General features: G+C 28.7%; 1 protein-coding gene across 1 annotated transcript in view; it reads left to right on the forward strand.

Annotated features, from left to right (window-relative positions):
• The first annotated feature begins 1,821 nt into the window (after nucleotides 1–1,821).
• LOC143252863 (cAMP-responsive element-binding protein-like 2) overlaps nucleotides 1,822–14,397 on the forward strand; it is a 33,933-nt gene continuing 21,357 nt past the window's right edge. Inside the window, exon 1 of the mRNA XM_076505654.1 lies at nucleotides 1,822–2,005. Coding sequence (XP_076361769.1) covers nucleotides 1,958–2,005 — 48 coding nt within the window. The 5' untranslated portion in view covers nucleotides 1,822–1,957. The remainder of the gene's footprint in view (nucleotides 2,006–14,397) is intronic.

Genomic DNA, 14,397 nt, shown 5'->3' on the forward strand with positions numbered 1-14,397 from the left:
ATGAAAGGTTTTGATGAGCATTTTATTTTCAGTTATCTTATCCGTAAAAAAAAATGCCTTACCTCATTGTAAATGGAGGGAAATCGTGGTTGTGATCATTAAAAATCTTATAACTAGAGCCATTGGCTATTTTAACTCCATACCCATGGCCTTATATTTGTTCCTTAAAACTTTTATTTTATATGAACTGCAAAAAGAATATTTCCTACACATTTTCAGTGCAAAATCAAACCAAATATATTCATGATCATACCAGATTCTATATTTTACTCTCCCGACACCACGAAAGCACCTGTAAGACAAAATATCTTGGTATCACACTATCAGTGACGAGAGGAAGAGTCATCTTTGACTTTCAAGAAAACATGTACAGATACGAAAATAACGATATTATTGTTGAAAGTTATTCTTTTAAAATTTGTTGAACGTTTTTTTCTCTTTAAATATGGTTGAAAGTTATATTTATTAATTGTTCCTTTTTTTCTTTAGATATTGCCAATCAGACATAGACGAACTTTGACAGTGTTGTCTTCAATTCAAGGAAGAGTTTCTCGCAGCCTATACATGGACCACTTAAGGTACACAACCATTGCTTCTGTATGCGTGGCTGTTTATAGAAGCATATGTATACCACCACGTTCATACTACAATTGAGAGCTCTTGTACCTAACCACGGATACTTTGTATCCAACAACTCCAGTTTAGTAAGTATCTTGTTGATAGATTACTTACATAAATCTGTAGGGGTCAAGATCCCATATCCACTTAATGTTGTTGAGAAAAACAAATCCTGAATTATAAAGTAGATGGTTTCAGTAAAGAGCACAATATATTCTATTAATTTTATGGGTTCTATCACCATGGATGCAACATGTGTTATGATTTTGATAAACAAAATGTAGTTCCAAATAAGCCCATGGCTCATGTGGTTTGCTAGAAAGTATACATTAGAAAGACAGTAAAAACTGAAAGCTCTGGTGTAGAAAGTCATATCGATTTGGGAATGTGAATTTATGAAGATCACACAGTAGTTTCCTGCCAGGAGGCTTTCTATTGAAAGAAAGTCAATGTTACAAGACTTTCGTACGATATAAAGAAAAGAGAAAAATCAAATACTTAGACGTTTCATTCCTATATCTGTGGATGAACAAATACTGTGAGTATCCAGTCAGACATTTTACCATCATAGTAATACAGGTAATGAAAATATACGAGATTTGTTACTTTTTTATAAAATCCAGAGATATTTTTAAGAATGATATTGATACTTTTCTTAAGGCTATGAATACAAATGTGATAACCAACAGTAATGAACATTTTATATACGTTTTAATATAATATTTTAAAGTGGACTATATTGTGTTTGTTTATTGTTGAAATTTATCGCCAATAATTTACGTATACATATTGGAAAGAATACTTCCTATACAAATATAAAAACCTGACAAACTTTCTGCTCTAATTCAAAATGCAATCGTTCATGGTGACAATCAGGCAATGTTAAGTCTCAAAAAGTAAAATTTCTATTTATTTTTTCCACACTTTAACGTCAAATGTTGTGTTTTCTTAATCCACTTATAACAAACCGTATATTTAATATAATATGCAGTGTATTATGGAACCAAATTGAATTAGGAATTATGCAAAAAAAGACTACTTATCTTTGAACTTGAAATATTTATTTGTACATTTTATCATTTTTTTCATCTTCAAACCCTTAAGGATAATGTCAGTATAATATGATTTTAATAGTATGTTTTATTCATTTCCAGCGTCATATCTAAAATACTAAATACAATTGTCTCAGTTTCACTCACTAACATAGTTAACCAATGAACGCTTAGTATCGTATGCACTCGTCATGACGCTAGTCTTCTGTTTGTAAACATATACACGTTGGAATGATATTGCTCAATATCAATCATGGTGAAGGGTACGTTAATATAAAACATTCAAAATGCAGTCGAGAGAAGAATTTTTTTTGAATCATGAAAAGAAAAGAAAGGTAAGTTTCATATTAATGTGTAATTTTGAAAGTTTCTTCCCAAATCATTTCATGGTATGTAGTTGAATTATATTTTCTGCCAAAAAATATATACCCTATGAAGATATAGGCCTACCATGACAAATACATTACGATAAAATGTATAATTTAATTATGATGTTTGTCTTATTTTTTAGTTTAAACTGTTTTTGCTTTCAAAATCTTATCTTTATGTGGTGTGGACTTAGCCGTGTAAATATCAATGAAACCTGAAATGGCATTTACCGTTATTTCACGTGTGGGTTATCGTCTTGAGTTAAGCCATTAGCGCTTATGACGTGGAGCACTTTAATGTTAAGCCTGACGAGTAGCAACTACATGGAAAGTCCCTAGATAAAATAAATGTATTTATATTCTAGCGTTTCTTGTTTTTTTATTGTATAAAATGTAGGTCCATGACGAACCATGATTAATGGGAGATAATATCGTATTTTTAAGTATTAGAACCTAGTAATGTATGAGGTTCAGTAATATTATATTGAAGTTGTTTATTTATCATTTTATGCCTTTATCCACACTAACACACATAAACTATATAACATGTTTTACCAAACCTTAAGTAAGATGTATTCCTCCTTGATCTATTTTAAAGCTGAATACATAGGCAGTAAAAACATAATTACAAGATTAGGTAATAATAAACTGAATGGCAGAAACTAATCTCATATTGACCTTTGCATACCTCAAGGTCATACGTAAAAGATTGACTTGACAAAAAGCTATTATTTAAAGAAGTTTTTTTCTTGAAAAATATTTTAATTAATATAAAACGAAGAATTATTTTACAAGCAACAATAGTAAAATTTTATGTTATAACGTTTGATCACACCGAACTTGCAAGGGAGTGTTTTCTTCGTTACGTCATCAACTCTCTTGCGCCACCTGTAATTAGTAAAATTATAACTTGCGCTACTTATTGTTGTGATGTATTATCATACTAAACGTATGTGTAATAAATATATATATATATATGTGTGTATGTGTATTAATACTTTTATACATGTATAACATTAAAAAAGAGTGTTGAAAACAAGTGGAAGAGCTGGCCACCAAATACCTTATAACATAATTTTGAGAATGGATATGTTTTGTCTTAAAGTTGACGAGGAAGCAAACGAGTGATTTCGTAACCAATAGTTATAATTTTTCTTTATAATTAGTGTTTGTATTCGTTAGCGAAATCATCGTGGAACGTAAACTTTTTACGTGATCATTTATGGGCTACTTCGCATCCGAAAAGTTATCATTTACCTCAAATTTTTAACAATCTCTAGGAAACTGTAGCCGATAGATGTTCAATTTTTAAGATTTTAAGCAGTTTTAACATTCTGTTTGTTATTAATATCCTTTAAAATTGATAACAAGTATAGGCAATTTATTCTCATGTACAAAATCATAGAAGTTTATAACAAAGCAATGTTTCAAACAAAAATTAAGTTATATATTCATACAGTTACTAGGAACTGACTAATGTTAGCATAACTTTAACGATATTTTAACATTTATTTTTTAAACTTACTGTATTTTACAAATAAAATTTAGGTGACGTGTTTCTGATTGTGTTCTATACTTGTACAAATATTTGCGTCTTGAAATTAACTACCCGCACTATCTCTGTGTTACAACCTTCAAAACTTTAGCAAAACGTTACAACTTCATACTGCGCCACAATTCGTCTGCTAAAGACGTGACTAAACTCTTTTATCACTGTGAGTTGCGAGTTTATGTTTTACGTTATTGGGTCTTAAATTTGAAAACAACAAATATCAGGCAAGTGACTTAAGAGCGCTGAGGGTGGGCTTTATTAAATAACGTTATTAACTCTTTCCATTATTCAAGATTTCTAGAATAAAAATTAAAGAATAAGGGAATTTATTACCCTGTTTTATTTAGACTTTTAGAGACAAGATTTCTTCATGGTCTTACGTAATATAGCATTATCAGTACATGTACTAATAGTAATACTACTAATAAGTCATACTACTATTAAAAATATTTTGATTTCAGCTGAGTCGGCACTGTTTTGCCTTTTGCAAATTTTAGGAACATAAACTGTTTGCAAATTAAAATTGAGTTAGGCTAGGCATTAGACTGATATTTATACTAGGCATACAGAGAGTAGTGTTAATGTACATTACATATCACAAATTAATAACAATAAACTAAAGCGTCATAGAAGTTTATAAAACAAGTTGTATATATTAATAACAGGTGATCTGTACTGTTCTATTCATTTAACTTACCCTTGATTTACGTCTATCAATTGATATACTTTCCTTTATTCCTAACCCCTCCCCGTTGTTACTAGAATTATTAGCCATAGCAAATAGTTTAAAATTTTCACTATTTAAGGGTTATTTAGAACTTTATAACATGTCTCTTAATACTTGAATATGATGTGGATAACAAATTTGCATGTTTCTGTATGTGTTTTAATTCTTTACTCACAAGTTAGATATAAAATCTATGTAACCAAACTATATTTAATACCCTTGTGATGTTATATTAATATACCACATTTGCTCATATGTTTGATAGATATCCTGTCCTTATATCTAAAATGAGTTTTGTAATGTATACATTGGCATAAAAACACATCTTAATTCTACTTGCTAACAGTTTGGTTGGATTATTTTTCTTAACTTATTTCTAATTTCTGTTGCTTGTTTTCCAGTGTATGAAATATAAAGTTTTTTTTTTTTTTTTTACTTTTTGCTATTTCTTATGTGGAAACTATAGGAAAGACACACTTATTTATATAATTAGAGATAACTTGATTTATACTATTTGTTGAAAAAGCATTTTTAATAATAATTTCTTAATGTTTTCTTTTTCTTTATGTAATAAGTTAATATTTACTAGTTAATATGTATGTTCAAGGCACCAATATTTTTATCAAATTATTTTTGAAGCCATGATAAAAAAAAACAAAAATGTTGAAGTATAATCATGGGAATTTTTTGTCATTGTTAAGAAGTAAATATATTTAAAGAAAAGAGGAAAGATTATGATGGTATTTAATACTGGACTGTTTACTGTTGAAGTAGCTTTTAATATGTTCATCCTCTTCTAAGATTATGAAAATATCATTCACATATCTTCTATAGTATTTTGGCCCAAACAGTGCTGAGTAGTTCTCAAGTTTTTTCTTATTTTATGATAACAGGAAAACACATACAAGTGATGAGGCCAACCTTAACCCCATAGCATCTCCATCCAATAAATATCACTCATGAGCTCTTGAAACATGTTTTTGGAAATTTCATTTGATAACTGTCATAGTGGTATATTTCTACATACAGACTATATTGAAGCATCTTGCTGAAAAATTTCTTATAACTGTTGAAACTCAAACCTGAAGATCTTAGAAGTTTTACTTATAATGTACTGATTTTTTTTTTTTAATTTTTTCCATTTCAAATTATAGGTATATATTTCTTGTGTAGCCTCTCATTCCTACCATTTTATGATGTAAACATGTGATGTGCACATTTACTAATGAAGTTTTATTTTGAAAATGCTCCAGGTAAAATTTAAATACCACTAGAAAAGCAGTTTATAAACTATATGTTTATGTTAGTGTATAGAGAATAAATTGGTGTTAGAAGTAATTTATAGGTATATGGAAAATTGATTAGATGTAGCACCTGTAGAGAGAAACCACAGAGTTTAGTCAGAAGTGTAGAAGTCTTAAGAATAAACCACATTTCTGGGAATGTTTTTGTTATTGTTTTTATAGATGTTCTTTTAATTTCTGAAAATGATATTATGTTAAATTATATTTGTTGTAAAACTATGGATAATCTTCCAGCTGTTATAATACATCAGAAAAGCCTACTTATTCTTTAAGAATTCATGACTTAAATAAAAGAATATATTTCACCTACCATACTACATCAGCTATAGTTTTTAGATTTAGTTGTATGGAACAGCAAAATATTCCAATGACTCAAATCTTTAGTTATTCAATATTGTTTTGTTTGTCATTATTGACATAGTGTAAGAAAATAAAGAAATTTATAAATTGTTGAAAAAAACTTCATTAAATATAAATTGATCTTGTAAGAATATTGTTCAAGATATCGTTACTTAATCTGAATTTATGCAGTTTTGACATGTCATGTCAGAGGTCTCTTGTAAATCTTTATCAGTTTTTGCTGTATATTTTACAATTTATGGCAAGAAGTGGTCACTACTTTAGTTGTCAACAGTAAACTATTAACCATATTGCAACAGGTCTTAAGGTCAAGGCCACGTTACAACATCTGTTGACTTGATTTCAAAATTTTATTTAACTGCTATTTTATGAATTTATGTCAATACATTTGTAATCAAATTGTATATTATAATTTAAATTTTAATATTATATATGAGTTATTTTCTTATTTTAAAAATAAATGTTTGAAAGAACATACTTAAGTATCAGTTTTTGTGAGTCACATGGTATGTTCAATGCGACACTGGAAAATTATATTTTTCAATTTCATAAAAATTAGAAACTCCAATTACCAATATTAACAAGCTAGAATATGAAATTAGAACCTTATATCTTTTTATTTTGCTGATATATGGATTATGTACCAAATCAAACACAGTGGCTCTGTTCACCTCTTTCCATTCCTGGAAATGGTTCCTTATATAAGTTTACTTTTAACATATGACCTGTGAATAACCAGTTGACAGCTTAGAATGTCCCCCTAGTGGTATTCTGAGCCATTTAATCTGTGTAAAGGCTACCACATTTACCATATTTTTTTCAAATTATATATAGCATTATGCAATATAGACTATTTAGACTAGACATTTTTATATTTGTATTATAAAATGTAGTCATTCTAGCATGAAAAATGCATAATTTATATTTATTTCTTATTCTTTCCATGATGGTCACAAGGTTGGTCAAGTGAAAGACCCCACATAGTTGAAGTGTATAAAACAGCATAAAATATATAAAGTCTTACTGAAAACAAACATTTGAAATGAATTTAAGCAGTTTTAGAGATTACACAAATAAATAATATTTGAGAATTTTTGGGCAAAGAAGAGTTTTTAACCACAACATGAAGTCACTTTTTATTCAGATAAGTTACAAAACAGACTTGATATTTTTAGAAACAAATCTTTAGAAAAATATATAATTAATAATGTGATATTTTGTGCACAAAGTATTTGTGATCTTTACTAAAAGTCTACCAAATTGTTTGAAGGTACACATGCTGTATTAAAAGTTATAGTGTAAATACTTAACATGTGCATATGTGTATAGAAGCTTGTGTGTATTATACCAAGCCTGTTTTAAAGGGTTAAAGGAATTATCTTGATGATTAAAGAGACCAAGAGGTTTTTTGAAAGATACTTAGAATGTTATGTTTCTATGTTGGCATTTTCCTTCCAAACGTAGCTCCTCTGTTGTTGAAATCTCCTGAGTAGGGATACTCTGGTAACTAATGTGTGCCTACCTATAAAATCTTTGAATGTTTCCTTTTTTCACATAAGTCAGTCTCTGAAGGTCTACCTGAATCATTGGAGTCAGTCACAAGTGAAGGTTGCATGACCTCTCCATTTCTTCCTTGGTCTCTCAAATATTGCAGCCCTCACCTGCTCCTGTATCCCATCTTCCTTCTTCAGTCCCTTTAACTATTCATCTTTCCTGTGTTTCACTGGCTAGTTGTTGGATTATTCACTGCCAAAACCCACATTGCTAACAGTGCTGGTGGCTATGTTTTGGGTTCAAGCAATGTAGGAGTGCACTTGGCCAGATTTGTGCATTTATAACAGTTTCTCTTCAGATCCATTGGTGATTCAGGTACTGTTAGAAAATTTATCCCTCCAATGCCTTAACTCTGTATCAAAATGCTGTATCAAAAGTTATGGTGGAAATACTTTGTGTACAGACGTATAGATGAACTAGTGTATATTACACCAAGCTCATAGTGAAAAGGTTAAAAAAATCTACTGTACCTCACTGCTAATGTCCCCTACAGTAAAGTTATTTTATTAATTAAATTGTAAACTACATTTTGATTCTAAGTTATGAATAATACATTGATGATAAAGTTGTTTAAAAAACATCTTGATATATACACTTGGTCCCACCTGTATATGTAGGGGTAATTCAGCTTTGTTCAGCAGTGTCAAAGTGTCATGACTCATGAAAATAATCAAAGTTATGGTTTGTGGCTATTACTACTTTTGATTATTCTAACTCTCCAAGTAATCAAAAGATTGTTATTAAGTTTGTTTGTTGTTAAATATAAAGCAACTCAAAGTTTTCTGTGCTCTGCTTGTTGAAGCTGTTGAAACTCAATTTTTTAGCATCATGAGTTTTTTGTAAATTCAGGTTCATTTTGTTTTTGGTCACAATGCAACACCCCTGATCACCAGAGCATACTGACCTCAGGTTCAGTTACCAATGGCACCAAAATTGCTAGTGCTTTCAACCCTAGGGACATTATTTTTGAATCACACAAAACTACTAAGACCATCTGTTACTTTCCTAAGTTTGAATTGTTTACTAGAAAATGGCAGTTGTCATACAGTACCTCTCAACAACTTTAGGACTAATTCAAGTATTATATTTATTGTTGTGTTTTGACATTGTAGTATGTTTCTAATTTATAATTGAATAACTATGTTTAATACTGAGTGTAAATTTTCTATATACATTGTTTTTTATTGTAATTTATAGTTTATGTATCACTATTCATTAGTGTCAAGTAAAATATAAATTCCAATATTAAGGTAAGTAATTGGCATAACTTTTTGGTGTTAAATAACTTATAAATTTAATTTTTTATAAATTGTATTTGTGATGCAAATCTGTTAGTACAAAACATGTAATTAGCTGGAGATATAACTAATACTGTATGTTGGGTTCTTACTACAAATTACCACAAAATTACTAAAACTACTGAATATTTGCTCATCAAAATAAAACATTATGTTTTTTAGACATATTCAAGAATGCACGAAATTTAACTGTATATATTGATATCCATATAAGAAAATAAAGAGCAGAGCTTGCTTTACTGGCCACTTATTTTAAACACTTTTCACACATACAAAAAATCCTGATAGGTTTTATAATTAGTAATTTAAGTACTTGATTATATAAATTTATGGAAATAATTATTCAGCTTTGTTAGTCACTTGTGGTTAGTAAATAAAGTAACTTGAACCAAAGCTTTTCAAAGCAATGTAGTTGTAATATTACTGATAATATTGTAATATATCCAATCCAGGAAGACTGTGGACTAGCAAAATTCTAGTTCTTAATGTCTCAGTTCAAAATTTTATGTCATGTAGAAAAAGCTGTGAAAAAATATATATTTTAAAAAAACTTTAAAAAATATGTTTATGGCTTTTTATTAAAAGTTTTTTTTTCTTACAACATCTTCATATTATAAGCTCCAAGTCTTATAATGACACATTTGTCAAATACTAAATTTCTCTAACTGTTGTTTATTTTTCATGCTTAATTGTTTCTAGTGTTAATACTTTTTTAAGCTTATCATTGTTTGTTTATCTGTACATGAGCATGTACCTTTATCTCATGGCAGTTTATGACTTACTGTACAGTAAATTACTTTTTACTTGTGTACATAGCAGTATGAAAAAGCAGATTTATAAAATTGTATCTGTCTATAAGACTAGATGGTGATTTTTGACACTGTATCAAAAAATATTTTAATTTCATAACAATTATTTAAAATTAAAAAGATAAAATACCCAAAAAAGTGCATTGAGAAATCATTAACAAACATTATACAAACCTTAGAGAAGAGAAAGATAGCCAGTGTAGTAATAGTATGTTATAAGAGTCTATAATAAGTATGTATAAGGTTATTTTAAAAAACACCTATTATTAAATAATTTTGTTTCATTGTCAGTGTATATATAGTCAAGAAATGCTAACTTCTTTAGGAATTTATCTACAGGCTTGGAACCACTATTTTCAGCTGTTCTTTGTGTGTATATGTGCATTATTTTTTAGCTTACAAATTTGCTTCTACATTTATACAGATATGAAACAATTTTTTTCTTTTTTTGTAAATAAATGTTACAAATACAATGAAAACTGTAAGATTAAATCTGGAAAATGGTAGTCATAGTTTATTATAATATATACTGCAGCTATACAATTGTAATCAACCAAGACTCAATGAAATAAAATAATAGGTGGCAGTTAATATGAAACTTTTATATTGTACCCATTTATCCTTGATTCAGTACTCTTAATGCTGTTGATAAAACTACAGTATGTATACATCACATGCACAATATTTTAGTAGAATTAGCACCTAAACAACAAATGCATTTCATTCTGATTCCAGACTTTTTTTTTAAATTATGTAAAAGCTAACTTTGCCTTTTTTAATACCAAAGCAGATTAATTTTTCATTAATTTTAAGTGAATAGTGTGGCTATGTAACTGATTATCAGCCAGCTGATATAAAAGTGTTAAATTGTAAGTTCTTATACAATATCTTGGATGTATTGTTTATTAACATTTTACATACTATTTGAGTATTGATAATTCTTGCAATATAATTTTTTTTTTCATTTTATAACAAAATTTCATTTATGTTCTGTCAGGGAATTTAACAAACATAAAACAGACTATATTGAATTTTTGACTTTATTCAGTAATGTATAATACCTTAATATTTGAACAAATTTTATAAAATGAAAGTGAAATAAGAAAAAAAAGAATGTAATTAAATATTCCATATTAGAAGTACAAGTATATTTTTTATGTGTAATAATATTTAAAATTATTTATTATTTTAATGGAATATCTTTTGTTTTTCTCCACAATATTGGCTCCATCCACCATTTTATCACTTGAGAAGACTTATTTATATCTATGCCTGTTTTTTTAATACCTATAAGTTTATAACTAATTAACAGCTCTACATTTCCTGTACATAATTCTGTTAGTCTCTTTGTGTTATTCACAGCAGGAAATATCTTATATTGTTGGAGAGTTTGAACATTTATGATCATGTTGTTTTTCAAACAGAAATTAGGTTTTTCTAGAGCCAAATACAGCATAGTTAAGAAGCTTGTTAATTTAAAATAGATTTTTGTTGTATCAGTATGGTCACATGTAATTTTTGGTATTCAAAAATTATACATAAGGTTTACAAAAATTATATTTTCAACATTGACGTGATTTTGGACAAGGCTTACTACAAGGGTTAGCAAGTATGACTCACGAGTGCAAAAAGAATTTCAAAACATATCATAGTGGATATCATTGTTTTCCAGATGTTTTTATTTAGTGTTTTATGTTTTAAGAAAATTAACTGAAATTTAATTATTTATTTTTAAATATTAAATAAATAAATACACATGCTCGTGCACACACACACGCACACACACATTGTAACCAAAACATCACTGTACCTCACAAAATAATGGAAAGTACCAATTTATTGGTTACTGTATAAGCATGTTAAAATAAGAAATGGGATGTTCATAATTACATTGACACTAAAATTACCAATAAATACTGGCCACTCAAGTTTTTGGATCAGATAAAACTTTGTACAGAGCTGTATCATGCATATTTTCTCTCATTTTATAAAGTACTTTAGACAATTCTCGTTGCAACCGTTGTACTTAAAAAATAATAAAAATAAAAGCCAAATCTACCACACTGACCTCTCAGAGCCAGAATTCAAATAGTTTCTGTAGAAGATATCCCCATATAGAAGTAATGGATCAGCTTGGACGTTCTTCAAAGTAATAATGTAAATATTTTATAATATGTTAGGTAATTGTTATTTTAACAGTTATACTGTCAACAACTTGATAAATCCTACTCCACTGTGGTTTCAAAGTGGGAAAAGTTCTGGAAATTGTACAGCATGAGCTTGTTTGATATTGATGTAAGGAGCAGTGATTCATTGCTTTATGTACAGCAGGTTTATAATTCTGCCACCAGCATAGAATACACATAGGAAGTAAGTGTGTAGAGATTAGAAGAAACTCTTAGGTGAGTTAATCTAGAACTTCATAATCCATACTGAAAAAGAACAAACAGTAGAATTCATCTTGTTTTTTTCTAAATCATCTCCTAACAATAAAATTACTATAAAAAATAAGTTAGGAAAAGGTAAGAAGTGTAAATATTTTGAAACTTTGCAATCAATACAAACAGTACCATATCTTTTATTTTGTACTCTTTATTTATATTATACAACCTAGAGAATCAAGTATAATGTCAGTGGAATTAATAGATAAAATATAAAGTTTTGATAAGAGAGTGTTTGATGTTATGAGGTTACTTATTTTTCATTTATTTCTTTGTTTATAAGAATTAAAAAAATGGAAACTTATTTTGATAAAATAATGAAATAAATAATAATATCTTCATGGTAACATGAGCCACACGTGTACCACATGATTTTCAACTTGTATCAAAGTATTTTCAGTCAGACATGGTTCTAAGATCACTAAAACACAGTTAAATATAAATAGCTGTATACTGTTATGATATTTAAGCTACTTATAATAAAACATTTGGAGTTTTCTGTCACAGTTTTCAAGTATTCTAAAACAAAAGAAAAAGGTAATTTAAATTTAGTTCCTAATTTTTATGATGGTTAGAAGGTTGGTCAAACCAACCAATGCAATCTAGAATTAATATTGATCAAATAACAAATTAAATATAAAGTTTTATCAAAAAATAAGTTTGAATCTCTAAAGGATATAGAGATTACGTAAATTTCAGATGAAGTATTTTTAATCTTAAAATCAAAATTACTTTGTACATTGGATAGTCAACATTCTGAAAGAGAAAATCCATGAGCAAATCTTTAATAAAAACATTTTAACATTTATTTTGAGAAGCCAGTAAAGGTGAGAAACTTGTGGATATTTTGCATGCTATGGGACTAGCAGAATCTATTCTGAAAACAATTCATAAGAATTGAGAAAAATTCAAAATGCTCATTTTACAACTCAATAAAATTTGGCAAAGCAGAAGTGTGATTATTGAAGAGACTTTCAAATATTTGGATAAATGATAAAAATAAGAAAAATACCCTATGGAGTACCATGATGATTAAAACAAAAGCAGTATCATTGTTCAATGAAATTAAAAGTTAAAGTGCATAAACAGAAACATTAACACTGGTTTGCTGGATATTAAAAGTGTCATGGTTTGCATAATTTGAAAATCATGAGTAAGGCAGCAAGTAAGGTGATTCAGCAGCTAGTGCTGCCTATCCAGAAGAATTGAGGGAAATAATCAAGGAAGGCAGTTATGCACCCCAGTAAGTGTTTAACATAGGTGAAACTGGATTATATTAAAAGAGGACAACTTCTTGACATTTATTTTCGTTGAAGATGAAGCAGCATCTGGATTTAAAACAGTGAAAGATCATATACTTCTCTTGGGTGGTAATGTAAAAGGTGTCTTTAATGTAAAACCTCTCACTGTGTGTCACTCTGATAATCCCAGGGTATTCAGAGATGTATGCAAACAGAGTCTATCTGAAATTTAGAGGTCAAGTGGTAAAGCTTGGATGACATGACTATTTCATTGATTGGTTCTAAAAATATTTTTGCTCAGCTGTAAAGGAATACTATGCCAAGAAAAACATTGCATACAAAGTGTTGCTTCTCTTAGACAATGCTACAGGCCACCTGACTCACCTAAACAAATTGTTCATACATGTTAGTTATTTATCTTTTTCCAAACACCACCTCCATGCTTCACCGTATGGACCAAGATGTAATTTCTTCATATAAAGCTCATTATATATACTGTACTATGTTTCAACTGATTAAAGAAACAGGCTTTGCTGGAAGTCATTTATAAAAGAATTGGCATGGATATCATATTCTAAATTTGTGAAAAACATTGCAAAGTCATGGGAGGATGTTATGGAAGGGAAAATGAGTGTCATGTGAAGGAAACTGTAGCCAGAATGTGTGATTCCTTCAAAGGGGTGAACAAACAATGCCAGACACTCAAAGGAATATTGTTAAACATGTCCATCAATTTGAAAGGTTTGAAGAGGTTGATGAAAATTGTGTTTATGAGCTGTTGAACAGTAACTATGAAATTGAATGCAAGTTACTTACTATATTATTTTCATTGCTAAGACGAGCCATAATTTTTATAGCCTCTAATTTTATTTAGTTACAGAGCTATAAAATATAAAATCAGACTTCTCCTGCCACACCCACTGTCATATCCTCTCTTTTTTAATATTTGTTAATAGTGCTCACTTACGTTTAATTATATATTACCTACAACCAATAAAAAGTCGAGGTTTTTATTTATCAGGTGACATATTGCATAACATTGTGTTATGGATAGATAATTATCAATTTAATTC

The sequence above is a fragment of the Tachypleus tridentatus genome, chromosome 6, assembly GCF_004210375.1.
Source record: "Tachypleus tridentatus isolate NWPU-2018 chromosome 6, ASM421037v1, whole genome shotgun sequence".
In the NCBI taxonomy this organism is placed as follows: Eukaryota; Metazoa; Arthropoda; class Merostomata; order Xiphosura; family Limulidae; genus Tachypleus; species Tachypleus tridentatus.